General features: G+C 43.9%; 1 protein-coding gene across 1 annotated transcript in view; it reads left to right on the forward strand.

The window, feature by feature from the left end:
* The window catches only part of F5 (coagulation factor V), a 153318-nt gene that overhangs the window by 44462 nt on the left and 86924 nt on the right, over positions 1-21932 (forward strand). Inside the window, exons 8-10 of the mRNA XM_063450149.1 lie at positions 12421-12553; positions 13193-13295; positions 19053-19264. Coding sequence (XP_063306219.1) covers positions 12421-12553; positions 13193-13295; positions 19053-19264 — 448 coding nt within the window. The remainder of the gene's footprint in view (positions 1-12420; positions 12554-13192; positions 13296-19052; positions 19265-21932) is intronic.

Genomic DNA, 21932 nt, shown 5'->3' on the forward strand with positions numbered 1-21932 from the left:
TTTCATCTGTGCAAAGCAGTCATGGGGGGTTTCTGGATCATAGTCATGCTGTATGACCAGGTCTTCAAATTCTTCTTCCAGAAAGTAACGTGGCCATGCTCTTACAGGTTCACGTTCAGTTGATGCATACTTGGCAACACCTATTTCTTGAAGTTGTGAATCATCCATGGTGGCCCATAATTTTGCCATGGGCCCAAGATCACCCCATGACTTAGTCTTTGACTTGGTTACAGGGACATGTGGAATGGCTGTGTCCCAATGATGGTACAGATGTTTAAGTTCATGTGGCAGTTGGACTAAAGTCATGCTGTTACCTTCAGTATCATAGTAAAAGTCCTGTAAGGTGAGTGTTATCTCAACCGATTGGAAAAGTTCATCTTCATAGCGAGGTTCAGGGTTGATGGTTGGTTTGTACCACATGGTGCAAAAAGCATATTCAGGCCCGTCACAGGCAGGCAAGTTGGGAAGCAGTTTTGCCAGGGTGTGTGTAAGAAGTAGGACATATCCTTCATCCATGATGAATCCATAATAGGTACCGCCCTCAGGGAGTGGCAGAAGAGTGGACAGGTTTAAAACCTGGCATCTTTGGCGGGTGACATTGTCAGGCAGTAGGAGGCGACACTGGAGTCGAAGGTGTCTGGCAGCTGTGATATGTTTGATTTGGACCTGGTTAATGATTGCAGAAATGTCATGAGGTGCCAAAACAGTAAGAGGGTGACCAAGAACCAGGTCCCCAGTACAGTCAATAAGTTCCTGAGCTGCAAAAACAGCACGAAGGCAGGAAGGGGTGCCTCTGGCCACGATATCCAGTTGACAGGAGAAGAGTCCAATAGGCCTCTGACGTCCGCCAGGACCATGTGGTTGAGTGAGGACGCCTGTAGCGTGGCCTTGTCTTTCTGACACAAACAATTTGAAAGGCTTGTCATAATTTGGTAGGCCAAGAGCAGGGGCAGAGGCAATTGCTCGTTGAAGAGTATAGAAGATGTCAAGTGCCTCTGGTGACAGGCAGAAGGGGTCTGATTTGAGAGCATCATACAAGGGTTGCATGAGCAGAGAGGCCTCAGGGATCCAGGCTCTGCAGTATGAGATGAGGCCTAGGAAAGCATGTAGGGACTTCGTGCTCTTTGGAGGTGGAATGGCCAACACTGCTCTGACACGGTCACGTGTGAGGTGTCTGGTGCCATGTGACAGTCAGTGGCCTAGGAAGATCACAGTAGGCTGGCAGAATTGAAGTTTGATGAGAGACGCCTTACATCCTTGATCTGCAAGATAACAGAGGAGATCCAGAGAGCATTTTTCTGTTATGGGAAATCATCTCCACAAAGGAGCAAGTCATCTACATATTGGAGTAGGAAAACCTCTGGATGGTCAGACTGCCAGGGGTCAAGGATGATACTCATTGCCTTTGCAAACTGGCTTGGGGAATTCTGTGCCCCTTGGGGCATAACAGTCCATGTATATTGTTGTTTTTCCTGTGTGAAGGCAAACAGGTATTGACAGCTTTGTTCCAGCGGAACACTGAAGAATGCATTGGCTAGGTCAATCACTGTGAAGTATTTGGCAGAAGGTGGAACGCCAGAGAGGAGTGTGTGCGGATTTGGCACAATTGGGGTGTCCAGGACTGTTGCCTCATTTACTGCTCTGAGGTCCTGGACCATTCGGTATTTCTCTGGTTCACCCTTGGGTGTCTTCCTTTTCACAGGAAATAAAGGAGTATTACATGGAGATTCACATTTAACAAGAGCCCCTTTCTCCAGCAGTGCTTGGACTTGCTTGGTAATGGCTGCTGCTTGGGCAGGTTTCAATGGATATTGGGACTTTCTTGGTAGCTTTGCCCCTGGGATAAGTTTGACCATTACTGGTGGGACCTTCAGATGGCCTATGTCTTCTGGGCCTGAGGACCACAAAGTCTTAGGGACAGTGTTCATTAGAGATGCAGGGACATTTTCTCTCATGCCTTCTGCATAACCCTGTGGTGTCTCTAGGTGAAGCATCAGAGGTAAGGAACACAAGGCTGAGGTATCTGAATCAGAGAGGGCTGAAGATAATTCCACTTGGCCATCAGGTGTGAAAGTGATTGATTGTAGGCGGGAAAGTACATCAGCACCTAACAGGTTAATGGGACATGTGGATGACACCACAAAACGGGCAAGCAGACTAGGGCAGCTGCCAACCCGCAAAGGAGTAGTTAATGGACTTTGTCTCGGGAGACCATCCACTCCCACACAGGAGACATCAATATTGGACAAAAAGGAAGAATCAGGCAGGTCTTGTTCTCGCAGAACACTTCGGGCTGCACCTGTATCAACAAGGAATGTGGTGGGGTGGCCTTCAATGGGTAAAGTAACAGTGGCTAATGGCCCCCCTTGTTCCCCTGCAGATACTGCCATAACAGGGGTTAATGATACAGGCTTGCCAATATCCTAGTCTTCTTGGGCTGAATCAGGCGAAGGAGGTGCTGGGGCCTTTGTGGCAGATTTAGGCCTGTTTGATCTTTGGGTCTTAAGGGGTGCAGGACAGTCACTCCTAAAATGGCCTTTTTCTCCACAATTGAAGCAGATTCCATCTGCAGGCTTAGTGCCTTTGGGGATGGGTGGACGTGATACCATAAGGGGAGTGGGATGGGGTCTCCTTGGAACCTGTGCAGCTTCTAAGCCCCTGGCAACTAGGAGCAGCTTATCCAGGGGAACCACTCTGTACTCTGTGCGGGCAGCAATAATACCCTTACGTACAGAGTCCTTGATGCCTTGGACAAAGGCACCGGAAAGCATCTGAGCGTGTATTTTATTACTGAGTTCAAACCCTAGGTCAGTGAACACTTGGAAAAGTCTAGCATGAAATCTTTCTACAGATTCACCTTTTTTCCTGGATAATGTCGTTAAGACCTGCTGCTAAATCTGCAAGCTTATCCTTAGCCCAGGTCTTAAGCTGGTCACAGAACTCAATACCGGACATATAATCTGTGTCACTGACTAACCAGTTAGTACAGAGGTGACGGGCAATGCTAGGCCAGTAGGCATCCCCAGCTTTAATGGCACAAAGGCTCAGTAGGTCTCGCCAAGCGGCGGAGTAAGTTTGCTGGATCTGAACTATTGCTCTGTAAAAGGGCATGGGCTGTTTTTCAGGGTCAGGGAGTGACTTCATCAGTGTACTGGCTTGTGTTGGGTTAAAGGTGACATACATTACACTATATTACAGCCTAACAAAATAAATCAGAGAAGCGACATTCTGTTCAGCAAAAATGAAATACCAAACTATGGACAGACTTGACGCATTAAATAAGACAGTTGTGAATATTATACATCTAACAGCCCGTAAAGCTGTCTCTATACTTTGAAATAACATGATGCAAAATAAACTCACGGAATTCAACCAATTTACCTACAGCCATTAATCACTTCACATACTAACTTAACAACTTTGCATATTCCCTCTATCCACATTGCATAGTATTGCAACAAATCACACTTGCCTTTACATTTAACTTGTACAAATAATTCTCTTTTCTTGCATCAGATTCATTCCTAACCTTCGTAATCAACACTGAGCTACATCCCCGACTCCCTATCTTATACACCAGTCTTGGAGAAAATACTTTGCACCGCGAAAGGAAATACAGCCTCAGAAAGGTGGAATGCATTCTTGTGAGCTAGTCTCCCCCACGATCCTCACTGCCTTATCACAAAACACAAAATATATATATAAAGCGCTACGGAATCTGTTGGCGTCATATAAATGGCAACAACAATAACAATGTACAAACCCTAGAAACCTCCTATACGACACATCACTACTTAACCATCCTATCAACTTCTATGTAAATAACAAAATACACAATTAGAATATTTTGCGGGACTGATGGTGGGGAAAATATGGATCCATCAGCATTCAGGACTGGGTAAACGGGGGCAGTGGCAGAGAGGGGACTAGGAGCTGGGAGGGGTCACCTCGTGTGCGCCATAACTAAGCGCTGGCTGGGAGAGCTTCCCTGAAACAAAGTTTTTGTAGTACACAAACAGTTTTACACCTTTATGATCAACCTCTTCCTGGATAGCCTTCACTACTCGGTACCAGGCTACCGCTGTACGCCACCGCTGTACGGATCAAATCATGGTCTAACAGCTTGCTTTTCTTTTCTGTCAGTAACTTACGCCAGCTCTCTGGCTGCAACCTACCGCACGGAGGTACGGCAATTCCACACACTTTAGCAATCTTATCAACCTTCTTAACCATCTCTTCCCCTTCTCTATCCTCTACCAAATCACACGCGAACCACCCCTTACTGGGTTTACCTAATTTCTGTCCCATACCCTCTATATAAGGCGTCCCAGATACAGAGAGAGAGAGAGAGAGAGAGAGAGAGAGAGATATTTATATATAAAGGGAACGTCTACAATGCTCGACTGCTACGCAAGAATAAATTCCAACGTACGTCTTCCCAAAACGTAGACTAGTCACCGATTCCGCCTACCCAAGGTAGCCGCAGATTGGAGCGTGGCAAGAAGTGTGTGACCAATCACTTCTCTCATCAGAGAAAGAGAAACAGGAGGGGAAAGTGTAAATAGTACAGAGAGTAAGATAAAAGTAAACACAGGAATCTGTGTGACAGACAATTAAGACAACATTTCAAGTAAAATATAGTGCATGCATCACAGTTCAAATAAGTTCAAACAGGGTTAACAAAAATCCCTTTCCTTACACGTGTGGCAAAAGCCACCTAACTCAATCCCGTAGTACACCTGCAGACCCACCCGCAAGTACCACTACCACGTGGTGATAGAAACAGCAATACCAGCCTGAATCCACCTGCCACAAAAGTTAAACTGGAACACCCAGCGTCAGCGCTCAAGGCTGCAGTGTTCCACCTCTCTGCACACAACAAGCAGAGTAAAGTGATGTCCAATGAGGCTAGCAGTCAAAGTGACACTTATGGGAAACCCCCAGGAGGCAGTGAGTCTACACCGCTCCACAGGTTCCCCTCCTCTTTTTCCTTACTGCCGTAGCTACTCGGCACCTAAAAGAGGAAAACAGGCAGACAGAAGATCCCAAGGAAAACTTCCACAGATCCACCCCCCTTTTTCCTTACTACCACATCCACGTGGTACCTAAAAGGGGTAAACAGGCAAATAAACAAATAGAACTACCCGGGCACTAAGATAAGGACAAAATCAATGAGAGCACACCCAGGTAACAGATAGTCAGTATGTGCAGGTAAAGGTAAATATCAACAAGTAAGGTGTGGGGTCTCTGGGCAAGATATTACCTGACTTTAATGACCTCTTGGGAGCCGGTCACAGACTCTGGGGCAGGTCAATCACAGGGGCTTGAACATACCGGGCAGGAGCTGCAGACTCAACCGTGTATTCAGAGGTGATCAATCTCCTTCCTTCCCCCAGGATTCACCTGCTCCACGTCTTTCTCGGACGGCTGCCCTAGCAGGGCATAACCCAGGCCGCACAGTTGGACGCCAGCTGATAAGGGAATCTTTTAAGCAAACAAAGAAGTTTGAATGACTATCTGTTCCTGTCCAAATTAGAGATGTTTAAATTGCGTATACGCAGAAGTAAATTCACACTGACACAGAGTTCAGATTAGATGAAAGAATTTCAGGAAATGTATTGGCTTCTGTAAGAAAGCGGGCTTGCAGGCCCTTTTAAAGGTAAAATGACATCATTGTAAAAATCAAGATATGAGCAAGAAAACATTGTCAATTGGGCTTGCCATCTTATGTCATTACTGTCGTCATAAAGTTCTCCTCCAGATTTCAGCGCCATCTTGCTAGCACGAGGAGTTCACTCGATGGGAGGGGGGCTTTGGCAGCTATCCATAAGGAGTAGCTGGTACCTTAGTCTTTCAAGGCTAGCATCTCAAGGCCTCTTTAGCAATTATACATTCTATCAAGACTATCTGCTACAGTGTTTCATTTAATCAGAAGATTCTAGCATTTTCTGCTGACATGCTGTTTCTACGAACAAAGGAATCTTGTAAAGCTTAAACTATGAGGCCTGAGAGCTGAATATGAGAATATAGTATTAAAGGGGCCCAGTAAGGATTATATGTTATAAGGGGTCTAATAATTCTACAACATCATGATATAGTGACAGAATATCCCGTCTCTCGGGAACATCAACGAACAATTTATCATTAGGCCTCTTGCTAGGTGCCATGCTTTGTTTTGCTTGTATGGCCTGCAAGAGGGACGAGGAAATAGACAATATAGTAGTTGTTATTATCCTGTCTGGGGGAATGACAGGAGTAACATCAATCTCCTGTTTGTCAATAGTTTCGAACTGTCTGGACAGAGCGTCTGTAATAGACTATTATTTATATCAATGAGGTAGTCAATAAGGTCCTCTAAGGCAATAGGAAGCTCCTTAGCTGCTACCTCATCCAATATAGAGTCTGATAAACCTTCCATGAAGGCAGTAGTTAACCCATTGTTGGTCCAATCTACCTGTGAGGCAAGGGTACGAAACTGGATAGCGTAATCAGCCACAGACCTAGAACCCTGTTTAACTCTCATTAATGCTCTTGCGGCATTCTTTGACCTTTTCATTGTGTCAAAAGTTCTGCGAAAAGCCGTAAGAAAACTGTTGAAATCATGCACCATAGGTCCATCAGCTTCCCAAATAGGATTTGCCCACTCAAGTGCTTTATCGGTAAGTTGGTGCATAAAGAACCCAACTTTAGACCTCTCTGTGGGAAATGAATGTGGATACATCTCAAAGTGAAATTCTATTTGGTTAATGAACCCTCTGCATGTCTTAGAGTCCCCTCCATACCTAGGAGGAGGTGTTAAATGGGCCGAAGTATTAGGAAAAGTAGATACTTCAGGAAGAAGGGGCGTAGGAGGGTTAGGTGTGGTTGCTGGAATGGTTCTAGCTAAGAGCGTCTGGAGAGCCTGGGCTATCTGATCCATTCGGTGATCCTGCTCTACAAATCTAGCCTCATGGGACGCCATCTGTTGAGCTAAATCTGCGGGGTCCATGGCCCTATCGTAATGTAACAAGATTATACCCCAGCACGCAGGATCCAGCTAAACAGAAGACAGCACAGAGGGAAGATACGTCTACCTAGAGTGTCCGGACTCGACGTATATGGGAGAAGTACAGAGTCAGGAACGATCCGAGGTCAAGGGCACAAAGAGACAGCGTAAACTAGGACTAGCCGGGGTTTGGTACACAGGAAACAGCAAGCCGGCAAACAGAACAGATAAGGATAAAGCGAAAACGAAGTCAGAATACAAAGCCAAGGTCAAATACGGAGGAACACAACTGAACACCACAAGCGCTAAAGGGAACTGTAGCAGAAACCACGATAGGGCAAGGAACTAAGGGAAAAGGGTAAGTATAAGTAGCGAAAGAAATCTCCCCTAAGGGAGATCTACAGCTGGCAGAAAGCGAGGGTTAACAACACAGTATAACAATCCCCACAGATCCTAAGGTGTATGGCATATACAGAAGCGGGAAAGATAGGAAGCACAATTAGTGTTTCCAAATACCAATGTGAGTGTCCTATGTCAAAAAAATCATTTGTTATTGGAATAAAACTTTATTGGATCCTAAAGAAATGAGGTAGACAAAGGAACACTATATAGAGTCCCCCCCCCAAAAAATATTGCTACAGGAAAATGGTGATACAATCACCTATAAAAATGTTGTAGCTAGGGGTAGGAAAAAAGGTTCCCTCTAAGTCTGTAAGTGAAGGCAGGAAATGCCCAGAGACCAGAGTTACACTGTGATTAAGGTCTCATAACAATGTTAAATTGACAATGTATTTACATACACCCACAGGTACCCTTAAATGCAGTCATAGTTTATATAGAGGAGTGATAGGGTATAGTAGCTCCAGGGGAGGAAAAAGGAAAGAAATCTTTCAAATGAAGTCCTCAAGGCTAAACCCTAATTCTCCTGTAACACCTTCGTGGGTGTTCTAAACTAAAACTGACTCTGAGCGTTGAAATCAAATGCCTAAACTTAAATTGCCATACTAGCTAGGAAAGAGGAGAACACACAGTTGTGCAAAGTGAGAGATGGGTCTAAATACCCATCGTGAAACAAAAGAATCCCTTGGTGCAATTAAATAAAGTGAAGTGAAGAAACGAGCTGTCGCCCGACGCGCGTTTCGGTGTTGTATAACACCTTCGTCAGGGGCTAACGATTGCCGTCTGAGAAAGCCGGGACTTTTAAATGACTCTTCACCAATCGGATACGGGATCCCCCTGTCCGTCAGCTCGTGACGTATCGGGATAATCCCGCGTCACCTGTGACGTGCCGTCCCACGTGACCGTTGGTGGAGACTCGAGAGGGGTTCCTGTTAGGACGTCATTTGATTGACATAATGTCTGTATGTGTTAGCCGTGGCTAACAATAATGTGACGAACCCATCGGTCATGTAATTAAGGTATTATGGCACTTGAGCGGAGGGGTGTGATTATCAGAATAAATAGTAGCTGTAACTGGGCAGATGGGTATAGTTAGTGGAATAGATGGTGATTGCAACTATAAATTTTATTAACTGTATTATTTAACACTGTATATTTATGGTCTAAATTATGTATTTGTGTAAAGAGATGTTAATATTATTGTCCTTATGGAACTAAGCATATCACATGTTAAACATGTGTATAATGCTGAACCTGGCTTTGTTTAATTTATACAAATCATGCCAGTATGGTCACCCCATTGAGGTAACCTGATTGTCCAAATTGAACTCATGGTACAGGTGATTTTAAGGTAATGTACAGTGTCCAGTTGAAAAATTGTTTCATAAAGTGCTTGATAATGGATACTATCAACTAACTATATCCGCTGACATTCTATTTATAATGGGCACAGAAAATGTGATTGGTGATGTACGAGAAGTAACTAAGTGTGTTCCATATTTAGTGGATGTGTGGTGAATTATATACAGTGGTTATTTTCTATTTACAGGTTGTCACTCTTGGCATTTTTAGAGATCATGTAATAAATGGTGAGTAGGTACCTTACTGTACCATGAGTTCAATTTGGACAATCAGGTTACCTCAATGGGGTGACCATACTGTCCCTTTAATGCAGTAGAAGGCTGGTCTCATCAATTCAGGCATGATTTGTATAAATTAAACAAAGCCAGGTTCAGCATTATACACATGTTTAACATGTGATATGCTTAGTTCCATAAGGACAATAATATTAACATCTCTTTACACAAATACATAATTTAGACCATAAATATACAGTGTTAAATAATACAGTTAATAAAATTTATAGTTGCAATCACCATCTATTCCACTAACTATACCCATCTGCCCAGTTACAACTACTATTTATTCTGATAATCACACCCCTCCGCCCAAGTGCCATAATACCTTAATTACATGACCGATGGGTTCGTCACATTATTGTTAGCCACGGCTAACACATACAGACATTATGTCAATCAAATGACGTCCTAACAGGAACCCCTCTCGAGTCTCCACCAACGGTCACGTGGGACGGCACGTCACAGGTGACGCGGGATTATCCCGATACGTCACGAGCTGACGGACAGGGGGATCCCGTATCCGATTGGTGAAGAGTCATTTAAAAGTCCCGGCTTTCTCAGACGGCAATCGTTAGCCCCTGACGAAGGTGTTATACAACACCGAAACGCGCGTCGGGCGACAGCTCGTTTCTTCACTTCACTTTATTTAATTGCACCAAGGGATTCTTTTGTTTCACGATGGGTATTTAGACCCATCTCTCACTTTGCACAACTGTGTGTTCTCCTCTTTCCTAGCTAGTATGGCAATTTAAGTTTAGGCATTTGATTTCAACGCTCAGAGTCAGTTTTAGTTTAGAACACCCAGGAGAATTAGGGTTTAGCCTTGAGGACTTCATTTGAAAGATTTATTTCCTTTTTCCTCCCCTGGAGCTACTATACCCTATCACTCCTCTATATAAACTATGACTGCATTTAAGGGTACCTGTGGGTGTATGTAAATACATTGTCAATTTAACATTGTTATGAGACCTTAATCACAGTGTAACTCTGGTCTCTGGGCATTTCCTGCCTTCACTTACAGACTTAGAGGGAACCTTTTTTCCTACCCCTAGCTACAACATTTTTATAGGTGATTGTATCACCATTTTCCTGTAGCAATATTTTTTTTGGGGGGGGACTCTATATAGTGTTCCTTTGCCTACCTCATTTCTTTAGGATCCAATAAAGGTTTATTCCAATAACAAATGATTTTTTTGACATAGGACACTCACATTGGTATTAGGAAACACTAATTGTGCTTCCTATCTTTCTCGCTTCTGTATATGCCATACACCTTAGGATCTGTGGGGATTGTTATACTGTGTTGTTAACCCTCGCTTTCTGCCAGCTGTAGATCTCCCTTAGGGGAGATTTATTTCATTATTTTTTCTATCAACTAGCAGTGAATTTGGGTACATGCCCTAGGTGGAGCTGGCACCACCATCTCCCTTGTCTCTACCTTATATACCTCTCTTTTTTCATCTCTGAAAGGTGATAGGCGAGACAGGGAGATTATTACTTTTCTTTTAAGTATAAGTAGCATCTAAACTAATGTGATTGGCTCCTGTCATATCCACACCCCCAAAAGGTAAGTGTATGGGGTTTGTGGCATGACAGGGGCCAATGGGAGCCTTTTGGCAATTTAGGCTCCCACTGTCTCTTTAAGAGCGCGCCCGAGACTCGCGGTGCGCTCTTAGATCCAGGCGGGACACGTGACCGCTTCTCACGGTCACTGCCTGCCTTCCTGTTTGAGCAGTCGGATGAGCCGCGTGCGGCTCGTGCAGCAGCAGGACCGCGCGCGGCTTGAAGAGAGGACCGCGGCCGGCCCCTGGAAAAGGTGAGTAACGCTACAGCAAGGAGTGCTTCTAGTGGCTGTCTGATTGACTTTCGCAAAAACTGCAATGATTTACATTGTAGGAGTAAGTGGGACAGAGACACTGCACCCATATCACTTCTATGAGCAAGGTGAAGTGGTCTGGGTGCCTATAGTGTCCCTTTAAAGTTCCATCAGGCTGTGGCAATCCTTCAACTGAATGACACCTGATTAAGGATTTACCAGATTGCGGCACCGTTCCAATCCAGTGAATAGGTCCATAGCTCAGGGTATCTCTTGGTCAGGCGGTCGGTGTGAGAATGGGTAGAGCCCAGTGATATGGGGGGCAGAGGGGCCCTGTGTCTCACATGAAAAGTGCTGCCTGAGCACAGAAATTTTCCATAGGACCTCAGGGAAGCCAGCCTTCTGTACACAAAAACTAAGGAAACAGGAAAGTGCTAAAATATGTAGATTGTTACTTATACAGTATGTGTTTATATTTGTACCTGGGTCTGTGTGTATATGAGGTTGTGCATAACTGTGTGTGTGTAAGTGTGTGTATCTGGCTGTGTGTGTCTATATACCTGTGTACCTGTGTGCCTGTGTCAGTGTGTATGTGTATCTGTGTGTCTGTGTATGTGTACATGAATGTCTGTGTATGTGTGTATGTGTACTTGTGTGTCAGTGTGTATGTGTACTTGTGTGTCAGTGTATGTGTGTATACCTGTGTGTCTGTGTGTGTACCTGTATGTTTGTGTACCTATGTCAGTGTACATGTGTGTCAGTGTTTATGTGGCCCAGTCATTTGGCCTGGTCAGCGCTTCAATAACGTGGCATGGAGGCTGCCTTTGGGCGCACTGGCCAGAGGGGTGCAATGTCCAACTGATAGGCTGGAGTGTAGGGCACAACGCTTCTCTCATGCTGGTCAATTCATGTAGTATGGCAGAGCTCTGCCTGCACATCCGTCTGGCAACCGGCTCTGGAGCATGCCGCAGGCTGTGTGGAAGGGCCAGGGATATGAATCACAGGCTTCCGTCACAACTGAATATTAGAGAATTGAATATGAATGTCAAATGTAAGGCTACAACAGCTGAGTAAAAAGCAGGCAGCAACAATCTTGACTTCAGTGGGACAGTCTTGTTTTCGAGATCATGCGACACAGAAGGGAGCTGTCCTTGGGCAGCACAGATTGAGCACATTATCTCTGCTGGTCCCAGCAGCATTGTGACTGGCCAGACAGACCCCTTCAATTGGCAGCCCACTCCCTTTGTGGTCCCTTTGTGGTAGACATCAGTGAGGCCACCCACCTGAGCAAGTCATACTGTATATTACAGGATTTCAGTAGGATTTGAAAGTGGTGAATTAATGGAAGATCGTGTAATATATAAAAACAAGTACTGGTACTTCTTCAAGCACTTAAAAATGTTTTTAATGTTGCTGGTTCCATGTAAATACTAAACTTCTGTTACAAACTATATCTATTTAGCAGAAATGAACTAGAATTGATTTAACCTAAGATGCACAATACTCCTGTTTATAAGATGTAATGCATTATATGCTTCTTTTTTTAATGTAAATCATATTGTATTTTTTTCTGCTCTCAGGAAACACTGCCCACAAAAATATAAAAAAGTGGTCTATAAAGAATATACTGATAAAACCTTCACATCACGTTTATCTAAAGAAGAAAAACTATTTGGGCCTGTTATTAGAGCTCAAGTGAGAGACACCATAATGGTATGTATTGATACATATGTACTCTTACACCAAAAATGTATCTCCCAGAAATCATATTGTCCCACCACACTCCACAATCATCACTGACAGCTGGGCTAACTTATGTGTTTCTGAATTAGTGTGTGGCATGTAAATCTGTTTTTAGAACTACCCCTAGACTCCTGAATAAAAAGGTAAATGCAGTGTGTTTTGAAACATGCCTCAACTACCTGGTCCCAACTTAATTTATGGGTGAGTTGCCAGTTACATGTAACAATTGACTTGCATATTTCTATTTATTTATTTTTAAAATTCTTTATTTTACTATTTCACTTTGAATTCTCAATTTAGTGACTACACGATAAGTCATTAGCTCAAAGCGATGGCATAATGCAGTGGTTCCTAAACTGTGTGCCGCGGCACACCAGGGCACATAGGGGCGCCACAAGATATTTTCCCGGTGCTATCATCATAGCACCGGGAACTGTGCCTCCCTCTCCCCTGCCCGCTCTGCAGGACCGGAGGGGAGATCAAAGATATCCCTCTAGGGCCCGCTAGCAGTGTACTGCTGGCAGCTCGCAGGAGAGGGAGGGAGAGGGGAACCCGGGGAGCTCTAACCTGCGAACTTGTATTAACATATTTATTGTGTTTAAATTCTAGGTTGTATTTAAGAATATGGCAAGTAAACCCTACAGCATTTATCCACATGGAGTATCAATTCATAAGGATTCAGAAGGTGCAAATTATCCTCCGGACCTAAAAGGTTTTATCATATTTTGTTTATTCCTCTTTTTGACTTTGTTGGCTTATGTCATAGCAGTTGTATTATATAGACAATTCAATATCTACCTGATGATTAAAACGGCCCCATTAGATCACATTTCACCTTGTAGAATCTCTAGGAACTTATTTACTGAACTTTGAATTGTGTCTGATTTAGCAACCAAGTTATTTTAACTATTTTTGCCTTAAACTTGCAATTTGGTTACCTGTTCAGCAAAATTAGCTGTTTAGTGAATGTGACAGGAGCTCCCATTCCATGACCTTTTGAAGAGGCTTGAAGACCAGCCTCTTGCCCACAGACTATGGACCTGGTCCCGAGAGCCCCTGAAAGAGGCTTGTGATGGTAACCATTGAAAAACAAACTATTTATTGTTACTTGATAACTCTGCAGTGCCGTCTGCTGACTGAATGGAATTGTGTATATTTGCATAATGCTGGTTTGCAAATGATGGCAACCAAATAAGCAGTTAAATGTATATATTATTGCTTTTTAGTGTGTTTGAAAATGTTACTTGCATTATATAGTTCATGTATTAATTATAATTGCTCATTCGCGAGTGTTCTATATATTTGTATTTTAAATGTTTGTCACCAAATGCTTAAGGAGTAGTACCCAAAGGCTAGTCCTTGCCCAAAAAATAAAGAATGTTATGTTAGTTCCTTTTGGAACTGTGTGAATTTGTTTAGGGATCTCAGTAACAGAATCGTCAGACCTGTTGGCTGGCTTCATGGTCCCTGTAACAAGTGCAAAAGAGCTTTGCCTGAGAGCCGTAAGTGGCTTTGTTAAAGCAGTAGCCGATCCAATTACAGGCAGAAGTGTGAATACCTGCCTGGAAGGAGAACTGCAGAGAAATAGGAAGAAGGGATGATACCTGCCTGGAAAGAGAGCACTGCAGCCTGGTTGGGTGGAAGAGCTCCGGAGAGATCCCAGACAAGCTTCGGCGACTGAGGCCGAACAGCTCCAGAGTCCCCTGTGGCAACTATGAAGCAGACTGGATGGAGGTACTTAGTCGGAGCACAGAGATCTGTCACATTTGGTGAAAGTGGTGGGATAGCTTCCTAGTTATTGGGGATAAATCCAGAACACCACTGGGACTCCTGCATATCTTCTGGGAAGGGATAGAGCTAGCACCCATGCAGCATCTTTGTTGGAAAAGGAGATTTAGAGGAGATTGTTGGAGAGATTGGTCTCCTTCAGAGCCAATCCATCAGTAGAGGTGTTGCAGCAGATCTTGAAGGAACCAGTCAAACATGGCATCCTCCGACGCTTGCTCAGAATTCCTCTTCGAGGTGCGGCAGTTGATGGCCTTCTACTGCCCTGATGTTTCGGTGGAGAGATGTCAGAGGTCAAAAGGTAATGGGCTCCAGTGAAATGAGGGTTGCACCGGCCCATCAGCAGAGCTGGTGCAACTGATCTGGGAGGATGTACCCACAGATTTAATTGACTTTACATCTGAGGATGTTTGCCAGGTAGGTGTGAAGGAACCCATGTTCTCCACATGTCGGCCCAGATCCCTAACCCTCGCATGGTGACCCTGCCCCGCCTGCTACGTTCCCAGCAGCAGATCACAGCCTAGGGAGTTGAGGTACTCAGCATCCTTCCATGGCGGCAGATTAGCGCCCAGTGAGCAGTGGCAGAGGTAGTCAGCCTCCCTCCCAGTGGCAGCTCACAACCAAGAAGCCAAGGTTGTTGGCCTCCCTCCCCAGCAGAAGATTGGGCTACCGGGGGTGGAGATAGTCAGGCTTCCTACCCAGCAACCAATTGGGATACAAGGAGTGGAGGTTGTCGGCCTCCATCCCCAGCCGCAGATCACAACCAAGGGAGTGGAGGTAGTTGGTCTCCCTCCCTAGTGGCGGATAACAGCCCAGTGAGCAGAGGCAGATTGGGCTACCAGGAGCCTCCCTCCCAAGCTGCAGATCATATCCAAGGGAAAAGGCAGCTAGGAAGCAGACATGGCGGCTGTACTCAGTCAGAGTACAGGATCTCCGTCACGGTGAAGGGGCATTTCACCACCTGGAGTTCATTAGAAATGTATATTAAAACAAATAAATATTGAACATTCCAGCTCCACTAAAATTGCATTATTCTCAGAGATCTTGCAATAAGCAAGCTGTGGGTTTACTTGAAGGCAAACTACCACAAACCACCTGCCTAATACTTACTACCGGATTAAGGAATATAATAATACAGTCTTATCTGTATACCTCAATTATACTCCCACTGCAATATAATGCAGTATTCTGTGCTATCAGTTACATACCCATACATTTTATTTTAAGATTACTTTTTTTTTAATTTTCTGCTCTGTGGTGAAGGTATGAGGGTTTCTAGTCCTGGTAGCTTGCGTAGTGACTGGCTGGATCTGTAGAATTAGTTTAAGTACACCACAGAGCCATTTTTTTGTTTAGGAGACATCGCCAGTTTGAGGGTAACTTATCTCCCTGATAAGCGAGTCAAGGACCCAGAGGACTGAGACAGCTCAACTCTGTTGTTCCTTTTAGCAGTCACACATTTTAACCCCTTAAGCATCAAGACGTTTTTGAGCTGTATGTGACCAAGGTCTTTTATGGACTTTTGCCAGCAATTGTGAAGTTCCATTGTGTCTTAGAGGGATCAATTCTTTGTTTTCACTTGTTTGTTAACATGATTATTATTTGTTCCTGTTATAACAAAATATTATTCCACATGATTCCGCAACATTGCTACTGTACCAGCATTACTGACGATTTATGCTTATTTCTCGGCAATGTATGATTCATTGTGTTATTCTCATATGGAGTGATATAAATAAAGAATTAAAAAAAAAATCCTTTTATTCATCAAATCGTAAAATACAAAAAAACTGCAGCATAAGAAAACCCGAATTGTGGGGGGCGGGGCCGGACCGCCATGCTGACCGGTCGCATGCAGGAGAGGCTCCGGAGAAACCGGGCCTCTTAAGCTACATACTGCGGAATTTCGTACACAAAACGAGCCTACAAGACGCCCATGGCTGTGGGAGCGGCGGCAGACCCCGAGATCGGGAGTTCGGGTCACCTGAAGGGGGCACAGAGCTTCGAGGGCTGCGGCCTACCAGGGAGGGGAGCGTGGTGGACGGCCGCTGCTGCGTCTCCCTCCCCTGCTGCCACAGACAGACAGCAGGAGTTGCTTGCCGGCCCTGTTTCCCCCCCCTTTGGACCGGGGGGGTCATCCCGGTCCCCACTGGGGAGTGCCTGAGACGGGCGGGGACTGAAGCGCATGAAACCCTCGAACTGTCTCCCAAAATGGCGGCGGCTGACAGCTCAACAGTAACGGCTCCTGCACCACGGAGCCCCTGTGAACGGCGCTAACATCATCCGCCCAGCCGGAGGGCTTCAAGCAAAAGACAACCGCAGAATTAACGCTGCGGTCTGGGTAAGCGAGAGACCCCCTACCCGCAATGGTTGTACCTAGGTGGGGCAGAGTGCAGAGGGCGCGAAATGCCACTGTGCCGCAGCATGTACCAGCCATACAGACCTACATAACTACAAGCGCTACACCCCCAGAACCATCAAGCATGACAAGGGGAGACATGCTACACACAGTCGAACACCTGTGAAGATGAACAGCCATATATACGGATCGGTGTCCCGGGAAATGAGTCATACATGCCAGCATAGAATCCCTCACAACGCCACAGGACACTGACTAAAAGAATCCAACACCCGAGAGACTCACACACAGCGCCAGCAGCTCAGCAGAGCAGGCACCGGGAAAGCACTGATGAATCCACAAGCAGAGGCCTAGACTCCACTTCCAAGCACTGGAGGGGGCTACTGAGCGACGGAACAGTGCAGACTCTTGGGGCACCGAGCTGTATTACCCCACTGACTCTCTCTGCCTAATCCCTTCTGCAGACATCTAAGCAGGGATGGGCGATCTCCACAGAACTCTCGTTACACGTATGGTTCTAATGTTTTAGCTAATTGCATGTACTCCTACTCGATGCCTGATATAAATATGTGTCCAAATACCCATTGGCTTGCCCCTAGACAGCATGCACCTGGCGGGGACTCTTAATCATAAAGTAACCTGCTCATATACTTTTCACACGCTACCACTCTCTGCTGACCACATCTTACAACAGGATGTTTTTCATGTCTAGTATATGACCAGACCTAGTAGCGTAATCCTAACCTATCAAAGCTGACGCTCAATCTCTATATATGTATAAGCAACCTCTAGGTCATAGATTATCGTCGTAGCACTATAACTATAAGCGGATGTGTGATTAGCTGGCCATATCTAAAAAGGCAAACTAAGCTTGTTATGCAATAACACGATCGGTTTATTCCCATGCTCTCCTTTCTTATAAAACATTGCTCTAAGCCCTTGCAAAATGGCATATTTTTCTTTCTGTAAAATGCTGATGTCAAACGTAACGTTTATCATTTAAATTACTTTATCACCTTAAGCGCAGCTAGCTATAGCTCAAAGCATGTTATAACTTACAAGCGATGCCTAATAGTCTGATACCTTCATGTAAATTGTAATCTCAATCTACGTTTAAGCCTGTTTACTATGTAATATCAAACAAAAAAAAAAAAGTGCTTTGTATATGTACTACCCACTGTAAAAAATGTTTAGCGATCAACGTATGGAATGCCGTTGGGGTACCATATGTAAGCCTGTAATCATTATAAGCACTGCAAAAATAAAGAATTAAAAAAAAAAAGAAAACCCGAATTGTGCTACTTCCTAAATTTACGTGTTTCCGGGTTAGCCTGGAGGTCACTCCAACCTTTTTAAAAACTATTTTATTTTTCTAATTTATAATTCCCTATGGGGAACTATTAAAAGGATCCCCACCCCTTAAAACCTGTACAAAGGTATTAAACCTACCTGGAATCCAGGGCCAGGAGAAGCTCCCAGTGCTATCTATCACGCATTGTCCTGACTCATTGTCAGGATTACTATATGATCCAGCACGTAGTATTGTGTCACACAGATGACTAATAGGTGACGTATTACCGGGCCTTAGAATGGCCGGACTAACATACCAAAGAATAGTCAGAGGACACAGAGAGGGACACAACGATAAAGGAAAGCCGGAGGTTAGGGATACCAGAATACAGGGAAGTCAAAATCAAAGCCAAAGTCAAAAACCAGAAGAAACTTAAATTAGGAACGCGCTCTCGAACAAACAACTATGGAAACCACGACAGGGCAATGAGGAAAGGTAATTTTAGGTTTTTATACCTTTCTGATTGGTCGAGACTGATTGGTCGAGAATGCTCTTTGACCCCAAAACATGCGCGCACGGCGTGTGCGTGACGTCACGTGCACGCCGACGTCGTTAATCACGTGAGCAGACATAGGGGTATAATTTGCCGTGGATCTGCAGCGGCCGGCGTCCATTAACATGCCGCAAGTGTTAGTCATGCAGATGCATGGCCAGAGACCGCAAGCTGAGGATGAATATATTACACTCATGCAGTCCAATCACAGACTTCTCATAGAGGCGGTGGCAGGGAATTTTTTATTTAATAATTTTAATCCGCATTGAAGTACTGGAAGGAAGAGGAGGGTATGAAGGGCCCACTGTGTTAGAATTGAGCAGTGAGACTACAGGGGTATGATAGATACACCAAAACTGTTTGTTTTGGTGCTTATAGTGTCCTTTTAAATCAGAAACTCTTGGTGCCTTTAATACAACAGAGCATTATGTAGCAATTTTTTTTATTACTTTTATAAAATAATAACACTTTTTTTGTGTAGGTGCTGAAACACAGGATCAGGCTGTCATGCCAGGAGACATAAGGACCTATCATTGGACTGTTCTTGATACAGATGAACCCACAAAAAACGACTCTCAATGTCTAACGAGAATGTATCACAGTGCTGTTAACATCCATAGGGATATAGCATCTGGGCTTGTTGGTCCACTTCTGATTTGCAAATCTATGTCTCTAAATACCAGGGGTGCCCAGGTAAGACTTAAGCCTTGCTAATTCCATAAAAAGTTATCATAGAGAATATTATGGTAAATGTTACACATTCCCATTAGAAACAGTGTCTGTAAAACAGAAGATTAGCTAGGGCTCGGATATCAGATGTATTCATAAACATCAAGCTAGGGTAAGGGTTACTACAAGTCAACCTAAATTAGTTGTTTGAACCATGGAACACAGAACCCTGACAGAATACACCACATGATGTCATGACAGTCCTAAGCTCATAACAATACCAAGATATAAGTGGTGCTTGTAGAAAGAGTGTAAGTAGCTCACATCAGTAATAACATGTACTTATACAAAATAGTTTTGTCTTTTGGCTTTGTCTTGCAGAGGGTAAAAGGTTGTATTTAGCATCAGTTATTAAGTCACTGTATTTTTGGGTGAGCAAGACTCGTTATCAACATAGAGAGAATCCATACAAGAATTAGTTTTAAAAAATGGAGGTGGGGGTATTTTTATTATTAAGATTTTATTTAGAATTTTGGCTGTGCATTGAACAAGTCTACTCAGTGCCAGTAAGTGTGGGTGGACTGCTTGGCATCAGGACTCCTTGAAACTAACATCTCTACAGGGAGTGCAGAATTATTAGGCAAGTTGTATTTTTGAGGATTAATTTTATTATTGAACAACAACCATGTTCTCAATGAACCCAAAAAACTCATTAATATCAAAGCTGAATATTTTTGGAAGTAGTTTTTAGTTTGTTTTTAGTTATAGCTATTTTAGGGGGATATCTGTGTGTGCAGGTGACTATTACTGTGCATAATTATTAGGCAACTTAACAAAAAGCAAATATATACCCATTTCAATTATTTATTTTTACAAGTGAAACCAATATAACATCTCAACATTCACAAATATACATTTCTGACACTCAAAAACATAACAAAAACAAATCAGTGACCAATATAGCCACCTTTCTTTGCAAGGACACTCAAAAGCCTGCCATCCATGGATTCTGTCAGTGTTTTGATCTGTTCACGATCAACATTGCGTGCAGCAGCAACCACAGCCTCCCAGACACTGTTTAGAGAGGTGTACTGTTTTCCCTCCTTGTAAATCTCACATTTGATGATGGACCACAGGTTCTCAATGGGGTTCAGATCAGGTGAACAAGGAGGCCATGTCATTAGATTTTCTTCTTTTATACCCTTTCTTGCCAGCCACGCTGTGGAGTACTTGGACGCGTGTGATGGAGCATTGTCCTGCATGAAAATCATGTTTTTCTTGAAGGATGCAGACTTCTTCCTGTACCACTGCTTGAAGAAGGTGTCTTCCAGAAACTGGCAGTAGGACTGGGAGTTGAGCTTGACTCCATCCTCAACCTGAAAAGGCCCCACAAGCTCATCTTTGATGATACCAGCCCAAACCAGTACTCCACCTCCACCTTGCTGGCGTCTGAGTCAGACTGGAGCTCTCTGCCCTTTACCAATCCAGCCACGGGCCCATCCATCTGGCCCATCAAGACTCACTCTCATTTCATCAGTCCATAAAAAATCAGTCTTGAGATATTTCTTGGCCCAGTCTTGACGTTTCAGCTTGTGTGTCTTGTTCAGTGGTGGTCGTCTTTCAGCCTTTCTTACCTTGGCCATGTCTCTGAGTATTGCACACCTTGTGCTTTTGGGCACTCCAGTGATGTTGCAGCTCTGAAATATGGCCAACCTGGTGGCAAGTGGCATCTTGGCAGCTGCACGCTTGACTTTTCTCAGTTCATGGGCAGTTATTTTGCGCCTTGGTGTTTCCACACGCTTCTTGTGACCCTGTTGACTATTTTGAATGAAACGCTTGATTGTTCGATGATCACGCTTCAGAAGCTTTGCAATTTTAAGAGTGCTGCATCCCTCTGCAAGATATCTCACTATTTTTGACTTTTCTGAGCCTGTCAAGTCATTCTTTTGACCCATTTTGCCAAAGGAAAGGAAGTTGCCTAATAATTATGCACACCTGATATAGGGTGTTGATGTCATTAGACCACACCCCTTCTCATTACAGTGATGCACATTACCTAATATGCTTAATTGGTAGTAGGCTTTCGAGCCTATACAGCTTGGAGTAAGACAACATGCATAAAGAGGAGGATGTGGTCAAAATACTCATTTGCCTAATAATTCTGCACTCCCTGTAAATGGGCTATTAGGCTAATTTGAGTTTAGTGCATTAAACATGGAAATCTGTAGGGAGTAGCATCATTGATTAACTCAGTAGCATCATTGATTAACTCACCTATCTGAGCTACCACGACAAAAGGGAAGAAGAAATAGTGAGACTGTAGGACCCAATTAAGGAGAATTCAAAAAAAAAAATTAGGGAGTTTAAATGAGGAAAGACAACGGGACACTGCACTTCATTTCATTATCCCTGCCGCGTTAAACCTGCAATCTGCATTATTGCTGTTTTTGAGAAACTGCAAGGTTTACATTAAGACTGCCTCTAGTGGCTGTATACCAAACAACCACAAGAGGCACTTCCTGCAGTTTATACATACACAAGCATGTAAACAAAGGCGCTAATATCTGTAAAAAATACTTTAAAAAAAGAGCTGCACCTTACCCAGTGTTAAGCTCAAACAAACACACAAAAAACTGTAAAACAAACTGTAGTTTAACATCCAGCTTCTTCATATCCCCCATAGAAAAGCATC

The sequence above is a fragment of the Pelobates fuscus genome, chromosome 1, assembly GCF_036172605.1.
Source record: "Pelobates fuscus isolate aPelFus1 chromosome 1, aPelFus1.pri, whole genome shotgun sequence".
NCBI lineage: Eukaryota > Metazoa > Chordata > Amphibia > Anura > Pelobatidae > Pelobates > Pelobates fuscus.